Source organism: Protopterus annectens, chromosome 5.part1, assembly GCF_019279795.1.
Source record: "Protopterus annectens isolate FY-2018-M chromosome 5.part1, PAN1.0, whole genome shotgun sequence".
NCBI classification, from domain to species: Eukaryota; Metazoa; Chordata; order Ceratodontiformes; family Protopteridae; genus Protopterus; species Protopterus annectens.
The window spans coordinates 613,283,323-613,307,129 of NC_056736.1; the positions used below are offsets into that span (position 1 = coordinate 613,283,323).

Here is a 23,807-nt window from a genome sequence, read left to right on the forward strand (position 1 = left end):
GCAAGACCGCAATCCAAATTGTAGCTTGCTACAGACCCCCCACCATGCCCCAGGATTCACACTTCTCATTTCTTGATACACTGGAAAGTATTAGGGTACAACCCAACACCCTAATAATGGGCGATTTCAACTACCCCACCTTTAACTGGGAAAACTACTCATGTACCAACTCTTTTGCTCAACGTTTTCTAGAATTCATAAATTCCAACGCATTGGATCAACTTATTCACACCGCCACCAGGGGCAGCAACATCCTAGACCTGGTCACTGCCAACATGGGAAACCGGTGTTCACACCAGAGGTCAATTCCTCGTTGGTCAGATCCGACCACAAGCTTATCAGCCTAGACATCCATATCCCACCCCCAGCCCCAATTAGGGAAACCATCGTAAAAAACTTCTCAAAAGCCAACTTCACACTTAAGACAGAAGTGGCAAACTTCATGACACCCATGCAGACGGACAATAGAGGTATGACTGCCGAATCCTACACAAGTGCACTTTATAAAGCACTTACACGAGTGCATGGATCATGCTATCCCTAATAGAACCAAGATGTTATCCTCCAAAAAAATGAAGCCAATCTGGTGGTCCTCTGCCATAAACAAACTCTACAACAGAAGAAAAAAATCTGTTGCAAAAAAGAGTAAAATCCCATGACTGGAGGAACTCCCTGGTCAACCTCAGTAAGAAGCTGAGATCCCTCAAAATCCTCCAAAGCTAGTTACGAAAACAAAATTGCCACTGACTCTAAAGACAACCACAAAGCATTCTATAGCTATGTCAAGAATCTAAATGGGAACACTCAGATCTGCTCTGAGTTGCAGCATAATGGCACTAAATATACAGAACCAACTGATATTGCCAACATCCTAGCAGATAGGTTCAGTGCTAACTTTACCCCCCTCTCTCCCCCTAGAGGGCCCATCTCTATACCGGAAGAATGCAAAGTTCCTATAATCACGGCTGCACAGGTAAAAAAACACACTGTCCAAAGCCAAGAACACAGCATCCATGGGACCTGACAATATCCCAGGATGCGTTCTACACGAACTATAGAATGAACTGGCACCCTACCTAAGCACCATGTTCAATCATAGCCTCACCTCAGGCATTGTACCCACTGAATGGCGCACCGCGGCAGTTATCCCACTCCACAAAGGGGGAGCCACAACGGACCCCGGGAACTACCGCCCCATTAGCCTGACAATCCTGGTCTGCAAGGCCATGGAACGTATCATCATGGAACTCATAAACAAAGACATTGGTAATCTCCAAACTCTGGACCCTACTCAGTTTGGATTTGTAAAAGGCAGATCATGTCTCCTAAACCTGATTGACTTCTTTGAAGCAGTCACCAAAGCCATAGATGAGGGTAAAATGGTTCACACATCTTATCTAGATCTCGCCAAGGCTTTCGACACCATCCCCCACTCTGGAATTATAGATAAGCTCACTAAACTAGGTATAAATCCCTATGTCACAAGATGGGTTGCCAACTGGCTCACGGACAGAACCCACACTGTGAAAGTAGCGGATTCCAAATCCGACATCAGACCAGTGACAAGTGGAGTACCACAGGGTTCAGTCCTGGGTCCTCTCCTGTTTGGTATCTACTTCTCTGAAGTGCAGGCCAACACAGAAGGTCTTTGGCTAACAAAGTTTGCAGATGACTGCGAACTAGGAGCCATAATCGAAACTCCTAACGATGTGGACAAACTACAAAAGGGCCTCACTGAGACAGATACCTGCTGTCATAGCCATGGCCTGAAGCTCAATGCCAAAAAGTGTATTGTCATCCCCTTTGGTAAAAACTCTGTACCCATGAACTACCACATAGCTGGTAGTCTACTTAATGCCGAAAATGTGATGAGACCTTGGGACACAGGTGGACAGTAGTCTCTCCTTTGATAATCACATCGCCACAGTGGTCAAGAAATCCTTCTACGTGGCTCATCTCATCACAAAAGGATTCTCATCCAGAAAAAAAGAGGTCATTGTTCCCCTCTACTCATCACTCATTAGCCCCATTATAGAGTACAACGCCCCTTTTGGTATGTACCTCACAAGACATCTACAACAACTGGAAAGACCACAGAAATACCTCACAAAGACGATTACTGGCCTCAAACAGATGCCCTATGCAGACCGTCTGAAAAAGCTACAGCTTTACTCCATCGCATGTCGCCTACTCAGGGGCGATCTCTGCCTAACATACAAAGCTATGTCAAACCCAGAGCTGTTGGACATGCTCCACTTAAAGAAATCCCAATCCCTCCGAGCTACACGCTCTAGGGACCTTAACCTTGTCACCACAATAAACAGAACATGCTGGAGGGATAGATTCCTGTCCCAGAGACTTCCCATACTCTGGAACAGACTACCTATCTATGTCAAACAGAGCTCCTCATTAGCACTCTTCAAGAAAAATCTTGATGATTGGATGGGAAATGGGAAATTCACCCCAGGGATCACTTCTGTGGCTCTGCTCGACAGGGGCACAGGAAAATAATTTTCTTGGGTGGCGAAAGCCAGGGTACATTTTTTGGCTAGGTTTGTATGGGCCCTAGGGCCGATAGCCTAGTACCTACCTATGAACCTATAAATGAAAAAATAAAAAGTTATCAAGCCCCAAATATATTTGAAGAGAAATACAGACAAAGGCACCCAAATAAGGAAAATTTCACAAGACAAAAAATAAGATCACAAAGACGGAACATAGAATGGAAGATTAGTAAAGTAGAAGTTAAAAAAATAGAAGCAGAAGTTATGGAATACCCACTGTGAAGATAGATGGATGCTGCCAGCCTTGCCAAAAAGAATTTTGTAGATAATTCTGTTATTTGTAAATATTAATGTTTGCCACAGGCTTGTTCTCTTAAATGGTAAAAAATGTTGTTAAATGCTAAACTTAAAAAATGTAACAGTGCTCTCTGCTGCAAGAAAGCTAAGTCAAGCATTTTATGACTGTCTTTGATCTTTAAAGTCGGCTCCGATAAGTCTAGATGGAGACATCCTGCCTATTGTTTTAAGACCAGAGTTAATGGCTAGAATTTGCATGTATAAATGTCCTTTTTATTGCTCTGGTTTCTGACCAGGTGTAAATAATGCAAATGTAGTTTCCGTTAGCCTGGGAACACCAGAGAAGTTCTAAGAATGATGTTATGTGAAGCAGCTCTGTGTTATCAATTTAAAGGGAGAATCAGACAGCTCAGTGCATTTTGTCTTGAGACCATCCAACTCGCGCCACTCTGCCTGTTTCTATATGTAAGTTATTCAGAACTGTGTTTTCTCTTAGTCTAATCTTCCCAATTCCTAGCTATTTCTAAGTGTTTTTCTGTGTAATGTCAGAACTTTTCTACGGTATTATTTTAAGTATTTCGATGTGATCTCTGAACTCTTGACTGGCACTGTGTAGTAAGAAGTATCGCCTTGTATTTTTATTATTTATTATTAAATATTTTTAAACCTTTCAGCTGTTTTGTGTAGAGATAATTTAAGCTATAAGAGTGCATTGCATGTATATAGTGAGACTACCAAGTCACTCCAAATAAGTCTCAACTGTTAGGTTGCACTTACCATTTGGATAATAATATTGCACAGTAATAACTGTACACCATTTTAAGGGCCTTTGAGTAGCTGATAAATATTAGCTGGGTGGTGGCAGTGATTTCTATCGTATAGTCTGGGTAAAATGGGCACATCTGGAGAACCTGTGGGGCACATCTGGAGAACCTGTGCCAGCCTTACCCAGGAGTGTCTGTGTGGTTGTATAAACTCTTATCTCAAAGTGTGTGCATGTCAGCTACTTGGGCGGGGGCACGAAGCACTGGTTGGACAGAAAGGGTGCTGGAGGTTTTAGCTTGCCCAGCTGGCTGAGATCTGGATCCTATAGCTATGCCAGTGGGGAGTCTTATTGGGGACCTGGAGAGAAAGGGAGAAACCAGCCCCAGACTGACTGTGATCTCTGTGTGCCCTTAAGGGAAATTATACTTTACTGTGTCTGTATTTATTATCCTTTCCCTATATGGACACCTCTCACTGATGTTAGTGGTGGGGATTGAGGCAGCTTGATTGTTGGGTCAGTGCACAAGCATCATACCTGCAAAGTGAAGGATTTAGTGTAAATATCACAGCATGATGGAATGAGTCCCTAAGTAAGGAGAAACAGGAGGAGCAGGAAACATCTGAAGAAATATGGACATGGGAGAGAGAGAGAGAGAGAGATTTAATATGGTGCAATATTTATGCAAATGAGAAAGCAAAACTAAATCAATACAAAAACAGCAGCACAAAAGATATTTGAAGAGAAATACAGGTAAAGGCATCCAGAAATGGAAAATTTTACAACACAAACAATAAGAAAAAGAGGGAATGTAGAAAGAAGGATCAGTTATGGAGAAGTTTAAGAAACAGAAAATGAGTTTATGGCTTACCTGCGAAGTGAAGGATTTAATGTAGAAAACCTAACGCTGATAGCACCCACAGCAGGATAGAATAATGAGAAACCAGTCTGCTCATTAGTTGCCATATGAAAATACTCTGGACCCTTTAGTAGGAAAATAGTATAAATGTTCAGCTGGAGTTGCACAGCAAGGGAAGGAATAGGAAATTGTGGCAAGTTTGACACAGTCAATGTTGTAAAGTAATGGATCAGTGAGTTTCCATATGAAAGAGCAATGGATGACACAGAATGATGCTCTGGAATTTTCTGTAGAATGCCCACAGTAAACGCAGAACAAAGAATGTGCCCTCAGTTTAGAAGAAGAGCTAAAGGAAGAGTTGCTTGACTTAACAAAGATGCATTGACATATTAAAATCAATGAAAGAAATGGGCCACAGAAAGTCAATGAGATCCAAAAATTTAAAAGTTTGATAAAACAAATGGAACACAGTAATCAGGACCGTTTAAAGAAATCCATGTGATATACAGAAGTAAATAGGATACATCACTGTGCAACTAAATTAATAAGAGATAAAGTCTTGCCACAAAACACTGGGCAGTAAGGAAAAGGGAAAATCAAATGTCATCATGGAAGTATCAAACACAGAAAACTATAAAGCATTTAAAATAAGAAGGGTCACTGTTAGAAGAATAGAAGAGGGACTAGAACAACAAAAATACTCAGAAAAATAGACGTGATGAAAGCAATGTGCACTATTAGAACAGATCAAGATCCATCATATATTATTGCAAATAATGAACTAAAGATATCAGAACAGGCAGAAAAACAGAAGATATGCAGATAAATATAAATGAAAAGTACAAAATAAACAATTTATTGATAATCCAAAAAAGTTTTATAGAGAACTGGGAAACGAGGCAAAAGGAATTGAAGCACCACCAAGAAATAGACATCTTTTGGAGAAATATCTACGAAGATACTGTGAAACAAAGATGGTGAATTTACAGAAGAAGCAAGAGAAATAAGAATTTCAAATGTACAGGTTATGAAATGGGATGAAGTAACAGCCAGAGAAATTGAAACAATTAAGAAAAGCTCCTAACTGGAAAACCCCAGGCCCAGACGCAGTACCTAACTTCTGGCTAAACGTATTAACATCCTTACGTGAAGATTTAGCCATGAGTACGAACTATTTATATGCGCACCCTAAAAAGACCCCAACCTGGATAACAACAGGAAAAACAATACTCCTGCTTGACAGAAAACTTTCAAACTATCCTAAAAACTTCAGACCAATAACTTGCCTTCCAACGATATATAAACTATATACTGGAACTGATGATGATAGAGTTTATAGTCATTTAGAAGAAAACTCAATCATGGCAACAGAACAAAAGGATTACAAAAGAAAGTTATATGGAACAAAGGATCATTTGTTGTTAAATAAAGTCATAGTGGAGAACTGTAAAAAAGGCAATAATCAAAGTATGGCATGGATAGACTACAAAAAATCATGGATAAAAAAGTGCGTTTACAAAAGTATAAGATACACTGATAGATTACATTACAGTGACCAAGAAACAATGGCAAACCACTTTGCAGTTAAACCATAATAAAGGGCAAATTATTACTCCAGGGATAAGCATTCAAAGAGGGATATTCCACAGTGACTCTGTCACTGCTGCACTTTTGTCTTGCCCTTAACCAATTAAGCTGTCTTCTTAACATATTAGGGTCCTGGCTAAATTTGGCGCTCAGAAAACAACACAGTATAAAGACTTCTCTTGTTTTTGTGGATGATTTAAAACTATATAATATAGTTCATCAGATAAGGAACTGTAAGAACTACAAGTGGTCAAAACTTTCTCAGATGATAAGTCATTTGGTCTTGATAAATGTGCAAAAGCAACATTTAAAGCAGGAAAGCTGCAGCACCAAGAAAATATCAGTCTGGGGCAGGAATGTGATATAAAAGCACTTGAGCAAGATGAAGTATATAAATATTTGGGAATTAATGAAGGATCAACAATAAAACCTGAATGAATTCCAAGATGGCTGCATACTGAATAATAAAACATGAACAATGCAAATTATAATTAGTAAGGAATATTTTAGAAGCCTAAAATGAATACTGAAAAATGCTCTGACATCTAGGAACAACGTCCAGGTTATAAACCAATTTGCTCATCCTGTCCTAACTTACAGTTTTGTAGTGACTGACTGGTTCCATCAGTTGGACACGAAAACTAGAACAATGCGTCATGCTTATCAAATGATTTATAAAAATTAGTGCATCCCAAGATTATATATTCCCCATTCTGAAGAAGGAATGGGCCTCCTCAAAACTGATTATATGTATAGTTCACAATCATAAGACAGCATACATACCTGCTGACCTCACAAGATCCAAACAAGCAGTGAATTTTTTATAACATGAAAAGAATAAGTCTAAGATGTCTTCCCTGCTTAGTTTAGCAGAAGCATATCGCTGTCAAGTAGGAATGGAAATCAAACCAGAAGTAGATAAAAGATCAGTGAATGTGCCAAAAATCAAAAAAGAATATAAGATGAAGGATCAGATGAGAAGGCAAGAAATGTGGAAAATGCATAAATATAGTTGCAAGTACAGAAAAATCTTGGAACAACCTCATGTCGATCAGGATCAAATGCAGGAATGGTTAAGGAGAGGCGAATTTAAACCAAAAGAAAAAAGGTTAATATTAGCAGCCAGGATACTGGACAATGTTAACATTGGTTTACAAAGTCCATTGAACATGTGGGAGAAACAAGATTATGAGGCAAAAGAAATGATATACAGTTGAATAAAACATGAGCAGAGAAACCATAAAACATGCAATTTAATAGAATAAGTGTTAAAACAGGTTAGCACATTCACCATAGCTTCACCACACCATATAAATCTTATCTTAAACAATTAAACATATATAGTGATCTCAAAAAGGTCCTAACCAAACAGCATAACTTAACACAAATGACATATTACTATTTCTATTAACTAAAACAAATATAAACCATTTAATTAAAAACATCACTTATCTAGATTAAAATGTAACTAGCTAGAATAAAAATATTAAAATATATCAACATACCTAACAAACAAGCAAAAGCTATTAATACCTTAAGCTACGCCCTTTTACAATCAGTTACACCCTTTTACAATCAGTTTTACAAGAACATTTTCATTCAAGCCCCTACTTTAAAGGGTCAAGGGATGAGAGACTCTAGGCTTAATGCCTCCGAGGAAGGATTTTTATCGGAGGAATCTGACCTGAGGGTTCCTCTGCTCGTGTTTTACTCGCTGTTGTCATCATTTTTTGCCTCATAATCTTGTTTTACAACAGAAAATGTATTCTCGTGGGCATATTTTATTGGATGTGGGAGAAAGACAAATGCAGGTTTTTACAACAGCACTGGAAACAGTTGCATATCTTGTTGCTGGGTGTGATGCACTAATGGCAGAAGTGTGTACTGAAAGACATAATAATGTAGCAAGACTGTTGCAGTGGGGATTATTCAAAGATTATAACAATGAAGTAGCTGACAAGCATTGGAAACACGACTCACAAAGCATTATAGAAAATAATGAGTTTATATCACATGAGATTATCCATTACCAACAGTTCAAAAAACAGATGCGAGAAAACCAAATATAGTAGTCCATGGAAAAAAAAAAAAAGACAAAAGTAGCAGTGATCATTAAAATTGCTACACCCGGTAACTACAGTGTCTTACATACAGAGACACAAAGTCATAAAACAACAGTATTTACAGGCGGACATGAGAGCAGTGTGGAAGAAGGATACCCAGACAGTTCCAAGAGTAGAAGGAGCAATAAGTCTTATAAAAAAGAATTTACAATCGTACTTAGATATGTTACTGATGCATGTAACTCCATATGAATTGCAGGAGGAGTCAATTCTGGGCACATTGCAGGCGCTGCAAAGATCACTTCTGGCTAACATCAAAGACTGAAACACTACTAATTTCATATACTTTAATCATACTTTGACTGAGGAATGGGGTCCATTCCAGTTATGGTATTAGAAACCCAAAAGACGTGCATAAATCAAAACAAGAATTTTACTTACAAATTAGGATTTTTTTTTATGTTACAAAAGCATCATAAACAAATATTTACTTAAAACGTACCCATTTTATTCCTACTGTACAATGCTCACATTTGACTATCACATTAATTTCAAATGCATATGAAGGATTTAAAAAAAATACAATTTCTGAAATTTCACTAAGCAACATGGCATTTATGCAGTATTTTATTGCATACATGATGTGCAAAAGCTCTTTTGTGGTCGTAATACATTTCTCCTGAGTCTACATAGTTCCTGGTTGGTTTTATTTTATATCTTCCTTCGAACTTAAGCTTGTGTCCATCCAGGATTTATTTTGGTTATCGTTTTTAAGTCTGGTTACAGACAGTGTGTTATGTATGCAAACAGCCACATTATTAATGATTTATTTTGCTGCCATGCTGTTTTTGTGATAGTCTAGACTAGTGATAGTCAACGGATCACTCATGAAAAATCACAAGTGGTGCATGAAGATACAGATTGTGATTATCCTAAGGATTTCTCCTTTCCCCAAGATGCAAAGTCTTGCAGCTAGTATAGACGTGTGTGTGTGGGGGGTGTCCCTTGCATAAATATTTTTACATTCTGAATGCGGTTTATGTTTGACTGTTCCCAATGTTTTGCAATCGCACTTACAAGAATCAACCACAAAATAGTTGATGCTTCATTATGAAGCCAAATTATTCAAAGTGTATGCACAAAAATGAAGCAAGCTTAAAAATTCAGGAACAAATGTTTGGTCAAGGTTAACCTCACTGGTAAAGGACTGCTTAAGGTCTAAACCCTGCAAGTTTAGAAAAGTGCATAAGCAACACCATTGAACAGTTACTATTATATGCTTTCTCATAAATTACCTATAATAACAGTTGGTGTAAGCGAAGGAGGCGTTGCTAATGAGCTAGTCCAGGACATGTCTGGGTCTGTTTCTGCACCAAGACTTTCCCGAATGCGTATCGGAGTCAGTGTCTATAATTATATACATAGAAAAAAAAAAGCATCTCTCAACTCCAATTTAGGAAGAAGCAAAACATATAATAAAATTTTAATTTAATTTGTAAGATATACTTACATCTGGATATTTTGGTGTAGAAAACAGTCCTCCAAAAACACCTATTAAGGTTGAAAACTAATTACAACTTGAAAAGCAGTTAGAGACAAAAAAAATTAACCTGTTAAATTAAAAGCATACATACCACAATTCTTAACCTGATGTGGAGTTCTGCACATGTCTCGCAAAATAGCTGGGCTAAAGATATGAAAGATTAAATATAGCCTTCAGTTTAATGTACACAAACTTTTCTTGTAAAACTACAATAAAACTTCAACTTTCTAACTTGTCACTTTCTTGTCATTTGCAGTATGTGAAATAAAAGTTTCTAACAATCATTAAATTATTCATATGGGCATTCAAAATAAGCTGAAACGTTTGGTATAGGTGAAAGCATGCACTTCCAGGACCCCAAATGTTGTAACATTCTTCATGGTATTATAAACACTCGGCAAACTACACTTCAGGCATGGTTTGGAACCAGCTTCTGGAGAACTGCTTTCAGGCCAACTGCTCAAAGTTTTGAAACTGTGTAAAATTTGCACTGCCCAATGATATTACTGCTTTTATGTTTTGGCTCAATCTCACCTGCAGTGACCTCCACTGATTGTACTATGTTTAAGGATGTAGACAGTAAAGTTCCCTTAGAGGAGATTTGGAGATGCTTACCTCACAGAAAAAAATAATTTTTAAAAGCAGTGTCGATCTTTTTTTCTCCCCCCAGTCAACACTATTTTCAAAAACTGACTTTAGAACTCCTAAAATGGAGCTATCTAAAGTAGATTTATCCTGAATTTCAAAATTAAGCCTTAGAAAGCAGAGGCATAATTAGGGCAGGGCAGAGGAGGCAGTCAACCTGGGTGTAAGGTAATTAGAGGGTGCATTTGGGAGATGCTAATCAGAGTATGCCATCACTGGCATTCAGAAATGAATGCCAATAGTGCATTTGCAGTCAGGAATGAAGCACTTCAGCTGTGAGTGCGTGGTACCTAGACTGCAGCAAGGAACTTGTTAAATTTGTGGCAAGTGACTTCCTACAAGTCTAAAGTAACATTCTTTGTTCCTTATCTCAGAGCTGAAGACTGACTTCTCTTTGATCTTCAACTTTGAGATGGGAGTGTTCCAGATCAGGGAGTTGCACAGAGTACCAGAAAAGTTAGCTACAACTCTGTTAGAAGTACGACTATTGAGCATAATCACGCCATAACTGTATGCATTCAAGTACAAGGATCATTGCTGCAGTATCCATTGCAATCAGTCAGAATTATACCTTAGGCAGACAGCCAACCATTTGGCATGATTTCCAGTCATACTGCAGTTATCAGTAAGATGCACAGTACAGACAGAAAATAACCAATATCTTCAGCTCTTTTTTGGGGTGACTGAGGGGGTCACTAACCGGTGTACTTCCAGAACCTGGGTATCAGGATGAAAGACAGTTCCATCTACAGGACCAATTGTTGGGGACAGGAGGATCCCACTAAACTTGGGTTTTAGTAGCCTTTCCACCACCACAGTAAGTAAGGAACACAGATGTGTGCATGGGGATGGAAGTCAACCTTGCAGCTTGTGATCCTTCTGTTTGAACATCTACAATTCAAGGACATGCTCACAGAAAGTTCCAAGTTCATCACAAAGATCACACCTGCAATATATTTCACAATGACTAGGAAATGTACTAAGCAGTATTAAGGCTGGCAGGGCATATCTGTGCTGCAAAACTGCTGCGAGAAATCCTGCCTCATCTCTGGAAAGGTTATTCAGCTTAATATAACTAGAGAAAACTGTACATGTGGCTAGAGTTTCAGGTAGCTGTCTTATAAATACACTGAGCTGAAACATTTCTGAAAAAAGGCAGCTGTAGTGACAGGAAAATAATTTTCTTGGGTGGCAAAAGCCAGGGTACTTTTGTGGCTGGGCTTGTATAGGCCCTAGGGCCGATAGCCTAGTACCTACCTATGACCTATGCTGTCCTTGTGTAGTAGTCTTATGTCTTTGCAAAGCATTTTTATGTTAAGTCATAAAATAAGGCATCTCTTTACCCACTGAAGTTTATCTTATTTGCAATTACTTGATTTCTGATTAAACAAGTTTGATTATATTAATTACAATGAGTTTATAAAGGTTGTTTCATTGTTTCAGCCTACCCATTTGAGATGGATTTTGACCCTAAGAGGTCGGCAATTTCATACCCTGACCAGCTACAACCAACTAGTTTCAAAACTGTTTAAATCACTTTTGAGGACTGGGGTAATTACAAATTTCTTAAGTAGTAAGTTTATCAAAGCCTCTTCCAAAGTCAACTCATTTCTAACCTTTTGCAGAATTACCACCTCACCTATAACTTCCAATTTACTAGGGAAGGTTATTGAGAAGTCAGTGTATGCAAAGAAGTAGTCATAATTTCTCACAGCCTGCCACCTAAACCTGTGCACTGCACTGAGACAATCTTCATTCAAAAGGTCAATGATCTCTTGAATATAAGGGATTAAAGGTTATACTCCATTTGTCCTTTGTGATTGCTTAACTGTGTCTGACACCAAGTACCATGGGATTATTCTGGTGTGCCTGAAATATCATTGTTTTTGTTACAGTAACCTCATGTGGTTGGTCTCATCTCCCAAGACACCTTCCTTTCATAGTACCAGGGATTAATTTCTCAGGATCCTTCTAACTGGAAAACAAAGTGCCTTGGAGATCTATTTTGGAAAACTTATGAACTCCACTATGCAATGGATAATGCACAAAAAACTACCTCAAGCTTAACCTTGGAAAAGATGAACCCGTGCTGACACATGCCACCTGTCACATCTTCCGCTGCTTTTCCCTCAATAACTATGAGTAATCCACTGCAATTTTCTTGCTCTATATGATCTGGAAGCTGTACTTGATGACAAGTTGTTGTCAAGGCACCACACTTCCATCTAAAGGACTGCTCTTGAACAGGTACCTTTGTTCAAATACAAACCTACCGCCACTAGTTAAGGTTTTTGTTATGTCACAACTGGACTACTATAATGCTTTTTACACTGGATCGATGGAGATTTGGCATTTGCACTGGCAATTGCTGTCAAATGTGTTCTTGCTTAAAAACCTAAAAACCTTGGCCCCATTTATCCAAGATTGTTGTGACCTTATGCCCTGACGAGGCACTTCAGTCTGAGATGAAGGATTGATTATGGTTCCAAGAACTCATTTGAAAATGTACAGCAGGCTGTCTTTTTGCCTTCCTTGCTATGGTCCAACTGAACCAGCTACCTTTCCTGATTTCAGTGTGCAATTCAGAGTATTCCAATATGTCTCTAAAACACCATATGTTGGGAAAGGCTATCTAGAAGGAGCACTTCATTCTTATTTTAAAGTTCTTAATTTTTAAATCTAAAACCATTCTAAAAGTAGATAAGCCCACCCTACCTGCTGGTCAACTCCTCTATTCCCTCACCATCGCCAAACTATGGAACTCACTTCCACCTTCTATAAGAAACACAGGCAGCACCACCACCTTCAAACAAATACTGAAAAATCATCTCAACTCTTCCTAGCTATATACCTGCTCTATAACCTAACCTCTTGCTTCACCTTATATGATAACTAAAGTCCTATGTCTTTTGCTAGTAGTGACTGATGATGCTTTCTCCATATTTTTTTTTTATTTTTATCTTTACTTGTTGATACTGGTACAACAATACTGATTAATATATCTCTGTTTATACCTCTCTGATTGAATTCTGCTTTAATGTATATTTTCTGTATATATTACTGTAAATCAAACAAGATTCTGTTTTTATGTATATATTATGTATAAGTTACTGTATTTACTATCTTTAACACTATTTCTATTTCTGCACCAATTCATGTTTATATTTTTCTGTATCTATGTTCTTGTTGGAGCTTTTCTCCCCGGGCCTCCACTGAAAATGGGCTCTTCAGTGGACTTTCCCGGTAAACAAATGCAATAAATACATTTTTATATATGATTTCCTGCTTGTGTCTCTCATCTTCAACTTTCTAATGTTTTGACTTTTTTGTGTACATATGTGCAGTGTCTTGGATACAGCCATTCATATAATAAACAAATAGAAAGAGATGCCATCAATTAACAACTTAAGAGAGTGCCTTTATACTGACCTGTCAGCACAATACAAACAAAAGATAACAGACTTCAATTAGAATTCTAAGATTATCCAATGTACATGTATTAGCATGGCATGAAATGATGAGCAGCAATCCTGGCTGCTTTTCTAAGGATGGCCTGCACCTTTTTAACCCATAGCTTCCGTACACTGGCCATGATCTTTCCCTCTACCCCACAGTGCCTTTTTTAGGCAAAGTTAGTCTCCTCAAATTACCTCATTACAGACATTCTTAATTCTTTAAAAGATAAATATCTGCAAAATTACTGAAAACGGTTTCAGAACAATAGCATCCCCACAGTGCAGGGTTCTGCTGCCTACCACATTTGCAGACATAACTTGGGAATTCTAAATATTACTGTCAGAGGAAGTGTCTGTGCTCTTAAGAAGCCATCTCACCTCCAGACTCTTAAGACAATAAACTTCAACCTCTCCATATCCTTATCACAGTGACTAGAACTCTGTACCATATCACAGCCAACTACTGTACCCCCTTCCAAGTCACCTGCAGCCCATAGGGCTCATCTAAACAAACTGACTTCCCTCCGTAGTGATCCTAACACTCTTCAACTATCCCTCCACCTCAAATAAATGCAGACAGCTTCCTGGACTTCATTAATGCTAGCTCCTTTGACCAACTAGTTCTAGTCCCACATAGAGGTTCAAAAATATTGGACCTGGTTCTTACTAATATCATAACCCTATGCTCAACACCCTGGTCAGATCTAACCACCACTAGCTAACAATCACTATGAGGGTAAAACCTGACTTACCACAAAACATTTTTGTCTTTAGAAACTAGTCTTATGGAAAACCTAATCCAGCTAGTACATAGCCTGATGAAATTTAAGTACCTTCTGCACCATGATAAACCCATCTCATACACTGCCATATTTGTTGATAGTTTCTATATCCACCTCAAAGCATGCATTGAGACACCTGTCCACATAAGACAAAAATAAAATGCCAAATTCAGAAATAAGCCCCTATTATGGAATACTATACTCTACTATAAAACTATACAATAGGAGGAAGAAACTCATAGCCCATAAAAACACACTTAATAACCCATCATCTAGAAATTAACTAAAAAAGATAAAGAACGCAGAAAACTTATAAAATCCTCCAGAAGTTAAGTATGAACCAAGAACTGTTACCACTGTTAAGGACAACCACAAAGCCTTCTTCAGCTATGCCATAAACCTTAGAAGTAATGCCTTACAATGCTCAGAGCCAGTGTACAACACTTATCCCCTGAGGACATACCATACATTACTAGACTAATTTGGCTGTAACTCCCTTAGCTCCCCTTAACTTTACTTATTAGCATACCCACACCACTCCCCTTCTGATCACATCTAAGCAGGTTCTGGATGCTCTCTCTAGGGCCAAAAACACTTTCTCTATGGGTCCTGATAATGATACCATGTTGCATTCTTGTCAGCATCAGACACTGTCTGGTAGACTCGCTACTAATTCTATTCAGCCTTAGCATCTCTACTGGAGAATGGAAAACTGTGGTAGTCATTCTAAGCCTCAAAGAGAGATCCACTACTAATTCAGGAAACTACAAACCTACATGGCTCCAGCATTATCTGCAAAGCAATTGAATGCATCATTATAAAAATTATTAATAACGGCATAGCCAGTTTAGGTTTATTAAGGGCAGATCCTGCCTCCTGAAACTGGTGGGCTTCTGTGAACATATCACTGATGCATTACACTTGAGCAAATTGGTTCACATTGCCTACCTGGACAAGGCCATTGATAACATCCCACATTACTGACAAGCTAATCAAACTAAATGTAAACTTGTATATTACCTGTAGCAAACTGGCTAACCAACAGAATCCAGTCTATAACTGTAGAAGGCATACTTTTTTTTTTTTTGAATAGTAGTTACCAAAGGTGTTCCACACAGATGTCTTAGGACTACTTCTCTTTAGAACTCACTTCTCTGATGTCAGGCTAACAAAGGACCTGTGATTGATCAAGATTGCAGATGACTGCAAACTTGGAGCGGTCATTAACTTGTGCGTTGGATGGGGAGTTAGATTGTTCAGGAAGGACCAACACTCACCTATATGTGCAAATGGACAATGGCTAAAATCTAAATGCCAAGAAATGCAGCATTTTATCCTTGGGCAAAACTGTGCACCCATGCACCTACCACACAAGTGACACCCCTTTTGAAAGTTGACTCAGCCATTAGGAATTTCTGCATTTTTGTTCACAGCAAACTATCCTTTGATTACCATGTATCCACCATTGTTGGCAAGTCATTTTACCTTGCCAAACTAATCAATACGAGACTTAAGGAAGTTATCGCTCTCTGCTCCTCCCTCATTAGGCCCATAATGGGCTCTTTGGTGACAGAGTGCTCTGACCTATTTGTTCCATAGTGGAGACAAGAGTCCGGTGTTGGGGACCAGACCAGTATGTAAATCTCATGGAATGGACTGCTCCCCCCCCCAATCAGCAGCCTACTTGGTGTGCTGTAGCTGCCTCTACAGGTGCACAGTTACTTCTACTCATTCACAACCACTTGACCAAGCAGGACTCCACTTGCAGCACAGGGCTTGCTTGGCTTTTCATGCTATGGCAAATGTCAATGCAGTGGGCCAAGCTACCCCCCCCCAGGACTTATCAAGATGGTGTCAGCCATCAACGTCCATCCTTCCCTGCCTAGTCCTGGCAGTTCTCCTGCTGCTAGCCAAACATAAATCACCTTTGGCACACTCAGGGCTTTATCCCTCTAAACCATAGGCCTGGGAGATGTAGCATTTACATTACTAACCTGAATCACAAATTAGTAGCCCTTATGGTATAGCATTTCTCCTATTTGTTTTAATAACTGTGACTCACTCCCCTTTCTTTTACTTTCATACTCTACTATTTAAGTTAAAAACACTGCTCTACCTGCACTTTTTCATACTCCTGGTCACTTCTACTCTCTACAACTATCTACCCTTTAATCATACGTTTGCCATTGCAATACACATGGTTTATATACTGTCATGCATCTAGTGCAGTTACATCTTGATTACATTTTGTATTTCAGTTTAATGTAAACAGTGTCATTTTTGTGCCTCTGCTGTAGTTGTTCTTTGCATCCAAATTTATTGTAAATTACTGCTTTTGTTTGCCATTTGGCCTGGTATATGCCTAAAAAGTACTTCAGACCGGAGCACCAACTTGGTTAACAAATGCATATATAAAATTGTCAATGGCTTAAATACATTTCTAAACCACATCTTATAAAAATGTCAGATTACCATATGGTTTGCTCAAGAAATGCAAATGAATGGACTTCCAAGATGGCTGCACACTGATCCACAGACTGATTAGAGCTCTCCCACGGTGAAAACAAGCTATTTCTTAAGGGAAAATTGTGTGACTGGCTTGTAATTACACTGATTGGATGCCAGCAAAGATGACATATGGAGAAAGTAAGAGAAATAAAACAGAAATGGGTAAGAAAAAGCTCTAGCTGAGAGGAATCTTAGACCTATGATTGAGTACAATGCCCCATTCGGAATGTATCTGACCCGACACCTGCAGCAGCTGGAAAGGCCCCAAAAGTTCCTCACCAAAAGGATAAAGGGTCTCAAAAATATGTCTTATGCTGCCCGACTGAAAGAACTCCAGCTCTATTCAGTCTCATACCGCTTGCTCAGAGGTGACCTGTGCCTGACATACAAGGCCATGTCAAACCCAGATTTGATGAATATGCTTCACCTCAAAAAATCTAGATCCCTCAGAACCACAAGGGCGGGAGACTTAAACCTTGACACGGTTATAAATAGAACGTGCTGGAGGGACAGATTCATCACCCAGAGACTCCCTATGCTGTGGAACAAAATCCCGGTACATGTGAGGCAGAGCACCTCGCTGGCCTTGTTCAAGAGGAATCTTGACCAATGGATGGGAGATCGCAGATATACCCCAGGGATTACTTCAGTGTCACTGCTTGACAGAGGCACAGCAAAATAATAGGCATAGTTTTATTCAAACTAAAGGGGTGGCGAAAGCCACATAACTATGGGCTAGGCTTATAAATGCCCTTGGGCAGATAGCCTAGTATGAACCTATGAACCTATGAAGATGTTCAGTATAAAGCAGCTAATTTTTCAGCTTTGGTACAGGAGATTGTGTCCAGTAAGTGACTAGAAAAATATACATCAAATATTCTCAGAGGTGTTTAAAGCAAGTGAAACACCAAAGGAATACAGTCAAATAACAAAAGGCTGGAAAAATAGATGAAACTTTAATTAGCTATTCAGAAGAAATGATAAAACTGCAAAAGAAAAAAAAAGCAGAGTCAAATACAAACAGTGTGGCTGAGCATGAGGCTTCTCAAGAGCCATTTCAAAAACAGCAGTTAAAGCACTCAGAGGAAACCCAAGATATTCATTCAGTAACAGGAAAACTGGAAGGAACAGACTGCATTCACTTTATGAAAATACAAATAAGCAACTGGACTGTGCCTTCACATCAGGATTTGTTAATTAAGGACAGCACATCATTTGTATGCTCCAAACATTGCCATGAGAAAGCAGACAAGACCTTTATTAGCAAAGATGCAATCTTACCAACATAATGAGCTGTTCCTGAAAAAATTGTGTCAGAAGGGAAAATATGAAAAACTGGGGAGAGAAAATGATTCTTTACCATACACCAGGCAGAAATACAGCAAGCTTATTCCAGCAATCTGAGAATATAAGGAGGCAGATACGAGATTCAAGCTGTTGTCCAGCTTTCTTTAGATTATTTCTTGGAGGATTAAAGACATTTTTGGATAGCAGTGAAGATGAAAGAAAGGCAATAGCTGTAAACTATGTATGCACACATATAGGTTCAGCAATATGCATATTTATGGGGACATGATAAAATGAAGTACTTAAGAGTATGGATTAAAAGGGATTCTGTTTTGGCAGCCAAGAATATGAGGGAAGAGACTAAACAAAAGAATAGAAAAAAAAACTTGAGACATTAGAAGCTCTGTTTTATGGATATGGCTAGCAAGATACAAGCAGTAAAAATGCTTCAAGTCCCCTTAATTTTATACAATGGTCAGGCATATTTTTACCAGCCAGAGGAAAGTTGTGGGTAACAATCAATACAGAATTAAAAGATTTTTATCTGGGAAGTGAAGAGGGCAACAGTAAAGTGGGATAAATTGATCCTTCCAATAGAACAAGGTGGTTTGGGATTACCTGATTTGAAGGGGTACTTCAGAGCTACACAGGCTGCTATATACAGCACAAGCAGAAAGCTATAACTCAAAGTGGAAAAGGATAATGATGAAACAGGAGGAAAAGTGAACAAACAAGGAGAGACTAGGCTTTTGGATGCAGATCCTTAAGGAGAATGACAATAACCATACAGAATATTATATTCATAAAGTAGCTGAAAGTATTTTAAGAACTAAGCCAACATAGGGATGGAGAAAGGAGGTTTTGCTAATAGATATGAGTGTAGCTAGGGGTACAGAGGATGGGCAAGAGGTAGCTGAAATTTCCTGGAGAAACCAGGCAAAGGAACCAAGGTATTGGAAGCAAATAATTAGAGAGGGAAATGTAATAGAATGGGAAAATGCAAAGGATTAATTTGATCTGCAGGCTACAAATTGCCTTCCCTATAAAGTATTGATATCAGACAAACAACGGAGAGATATATGTATGACTCCCCAGTATGCAACAAAGTCTAGAATATTTAGGATCTTCCCTTGGATGTGTTTGCATGGGTATTTATAGACCCAAGTAGACTCCAAAGGATTTTTTCCTCAGGTAGATTACAAATGTTGGAGGTGCAATAAATAAGAAACAGGCAATTGAGAATATATTTTTGGGGAGTGTAATGAATTGGCAGACTTCAAAAATTCCCTGCAGACTACTCTAACAGAAATACTAGGCAAGCAAATTGTTCTGACTAAAGAAATGATTTTTTGAGATATGATACAGAATTAGAATTGCCTAGACATAGTAAGGCCTTGCAGAGTTTAATTCTGGTGGCTGTCAAAAAAAGAATTACTGGAAAATGGAAATCAAAGTCTAAACCAACTGTACTAGAAGCAGTGAATTTAGTAACAGAGATAAAGCAACTGGAAGTGGGATCTTCAGAAAAGGGTAAGAGCAAATTACTAAAAAAACAGAATTGTGGGAACAATACATACAGAATAATGTTTTAGAGGAGGAATGAGGTTTAAGGGGAAGGCAGAAATTGAACAATTTAATCAATGGTTTGGTTATATTGTATAGAACAATATATGGTATATGTATGCTTGTAAATGTGAACTTGTTAATGTAGTTTGATTATACGTTTGTCTGTATCACAAATGATAATTCAATAAAGGTGTTTAAAAAGAGGGTTACCAGTGTGTTCTGAGTACAACTTGCAAAGCTTCTTTCATTCATTTGCAGTCAATTACTACTTTTATTGCAAACTACAAATCTGTAGGTGTGAGCAACTAATCGAGAGGTCTGAATGAGATTTGCTGAGTGAAGGGTAAAAGCTACATTGTAATTAACATTTAAAGGTACTTTGGAAAGAAGTCTGGTCAAAAATAAATTAAGTTTTAAACTGTGAGAACCATGCACATTTTACATGTAGTTGAATCCTCAGTAGCCATAGTACTTTAATGCATTTAAAGTAACAATACACAATTAAGTTAACTTGTTTAAAGGTAGGCAGTGCACTTTCCTTAGGGCTAAACATGAATGTGTATTGAAAAACATGAAAGTTGTTTTTCACATCTTGAGGTTGTTAGAGATAAGAAAACAGACAGTAGTGTATATGGGAATGCAGGCATTAACATTTGCTTTTATAAGGGTAACCTTAATTTTGGATTAGGTAATTCCTGTGGTTGCAGCCACTTACTTTGGGCAATTGCTCCTATTTGCAGGGGGTAATCATTTTTGAAAATTTACACGGTTTTGTGTGCAAAATTAAAAGGGGATGAGGAGGGTACTGAAAACTGTTCAGATTTTTTTGAGTGTTTTCATTTAAGCAAAAATGTCTTGAAAAATACAGTATACATTCAACTGGAGATAAAAAGCAACTACACAAGAGATTGCAATACCAAAATTAATGTCTGCATGCAAGTTAAAAGTTGGAAATACACATTCAAAAGAGCTATTATGTATAACAGGTGGCAGTACCAGCTTTGTATCAAAGGAATAGAAAAGAAAAAAAAAACCTCAAGCTTGAGTTTGGTGCATGGTACAAATAGCAATATTACAGAAGACACATCTGGATAGAAATGAGCATCTGCATTTTACAAAGGTAAGGATTTCATGGTGAGCATTCAGCAGAATATCAGGTGCAAAGGAAAAGTGGAATAATAAAGATTGTCACAGGCCTTCAGTAGTGATAGATGACGGAAAAAAGATAATGGTATATTTGTGACAATAAGGGGTTATTGGCAAGGGAGGAATTACTAGATCACAAAGAGGTAAACCATCACTTCCATTACTTAACACACTCAACATGCTTTGCAATTAAACTTGCTCACGTTAGAAACACTACTATGACATTTTCCAAACATAAGAACATATATATTCCTTTCACCACAGGCATTTTAGTGAGTGAGATTCCAAGGATAATTTATTTGTTCTTATTTTCCTGTCTTAACTTAAGACTATGCTGAAGTTAGCTTCAGAATCATAAACAAGAAAATCAGGGTCAGACGATCTGTACACAGATCTATATAAACATTTTGGAGGTAAAAACAAAAAACAGGAAAAAGCAGAGATTAATAGTCATCTCTCAATTATTCCTGACACTCCTTCTACAAGTTTTTATTGTACAAGTCCAAAATTTGCTAAAGCTCCATCCATCCTTAATCACAAAGGCTCGTATCCTTAGTACAAGCAAAGCGCTTGCAAGTGCTGAAGACTGTCATTTATTAGCTCAAGTAAGCACATCTCTTCAAATTTTGTCACAAGCATAGCACGTTCAGACACTTGGATACCGATATCATCTGGTGCAGAAAAAGCTTCTGAAAGACCATTGTGTCTTAAAGTTACAGTCTTCAAACCTCTCAACTATCTAGATTTATGCCTCTTATTTTGGTATGGTGGTCATGAAATTTGTGATCTTCTAGCAAATCACTGAGGAGTGAAGTCACTAAATGACAGACATTCAAGTTTCAGACTTCATATCCTTCAGAAAATAAATACCGACACAAATCTTACCGATATGAAGGTAGCTATCCTGCTGAATGATACCACACCAAAAAGAAAGGAAACTGAATGCAGGATACAAGTGTAGTATCAAACGCTTGGGACCATCCAAAAATTCAGCAATATTGTTGAATACCAATCGAGACACACTGGTAGCACTTGTAGAGGACAAATCTTTTATTTGGAGACAAAAAATGAGCGCTTTCGCGTGGACACCCACGCTTCATCAGATGTTTTAATGAAGATGCCTTCTTAGTTTAAATACTTGTTCAAAAGGCGGGAAAATGCTCATTAAACAATTAATTACTTTAAATAGTTAATACATATAAATCAAGGCAGAATCATATCACTGTTAAAAGGGGTACATCCAAACTAAAGCAAAGCTAAAAATGGCAACCATATTTCATGTTTCTTACATCCTGTTGAAACAGCAACACTGAAAATATATATACTAAAGTGCCTGTTAATATACTGTTTTAAAACATATAATTTTAAAACATATAGTTTTAACCCCTTAGAGCAAAACTATCATTTCTTTCACTTATATGTAAATATAGATAGCACCTTAATAAAGATTTTAAAATGATAATAACAATGGCTAAAATTATATTCATGAGTGTAACATATTAAACATAGTTCATGAAAGCACAAAAAACAATAACTTCAAACACCAAAAAGTGAATCTAATTATATGAGTGTATCATAAATATATAATATGTATGTCCTTCAGGCGCTTCTCATGAAGGATAAAAATACATATAAAACTCATAAAATCATGCTTATGGAAGTAAACAAAGCAGAACAAAGTTGATCACTGTATATAGCATATCTATGATGCTATAGAAAGCGTCAAGAATACTTATACGTCATCATATTGATTCAACCTGATGTATATGGACGAATTATCGAAAGATTATCAAAAAATTATTATTTAATGAATTAACATCAGTGCTGTATCACTGATGCATTCAAAAAGACATTAAAATTAAGATAAAAATGAGAATAGAAATAAAGATAAAAATAAAACACATAAATATTGATCATGTACTGTATGTGCAAATAAATAGAGTTGATAGCTGGTGGCTAAATATACTCTGAAGGATATGTACTACAAAATATATACTAAACATGTAGATACATATATCAGCCAAACGACTATACATAAGGAACAACCTCTATCTTTATCTTTAGTCTGTATGTATGTCCTATCTCTGAAGCTAACTTACTTCTTCAATGAACATGTGTATATCTATATATATAAAATTAATATAGAACCAATAAATAAAACAAAACCTTAATATGTATCTAATAAATAATGGTACCAAAAAATGTACCAAAAAGATACTACAAACATCCTACTTATCTATCAGATACTAAAGCTGGTTTGATTGACACTTGGTTGTTAATACCTGGCTCTAAATGTGCAGCCAGCCTTAGGATCCAGTTGAGTTCCGTGAGTGCGAGTTGATTCTCCTTGTCTCCACCTCTAACATCCTGTTTAACTATCTGTAAAACTCTAAAACAGAATGTGTGCGTTGGAAACTCTATAACGTGTCTAGCTAGAGCATTGGTGTCATTGGACTTCCGTATGTCGTATAAGTGGTTATAGATACGTTCATGGAGTTTCCTCTTTGTGAGCCCTACATAGAATGCCTTGCATTTGTTACAATTTGCAAGGTATATCACATTAGAAGTATTGCAGTTTGCCCAAAAACATGGTTTAAAAACATATTCACTGGTAGGATGATGGAAGTGCTGTGTTTTTGTAATATAGCTACACCTTTTACAATCATAGCAGGGATAAGTGCCAAACTTTTTAATAGTAATGGAATTTTGTATTTGATTGGCATGTTGTCCACTGAGGTGTAAATCATGACACAATAGTCTCTTAAGATTTTTGCTATTTCTATATATAAACCTCGGGTATCT

General features: G+C 37.7%; 1 protein-coding gene across 1 annotated transcript in view; it reads right to left on the reverse strand.

Annotated features, from left to right (window-relative positions):
* Positions 1-23,807, reverse strand: part of LOC122803240 (breast cancer type 2 susceptibility protein-like) — a 382,249-nt gene that overhangs the window by 61,671 nt on the left and 296,771 nt on the right. Inside the window, exons 5-7 of the mRNA XM_044072838.1 lie at positions 9,708-9,760; positions 9,584-9,624; positions 9,369-9,480 (exon numbers count right to left, since the gene is read on the reverse strand). Coding sequence (XP_043928773.1) covers positions 9,369-9,480; positions 9,584-9,624; positions 9,708-9,760 — 206 coding nt within the window. The remainder of the gene's footprint in view (positions 1-9,368; positions 9,481-9,583; positions 9,625-9,707; positions 9,761-23,807) is intronic.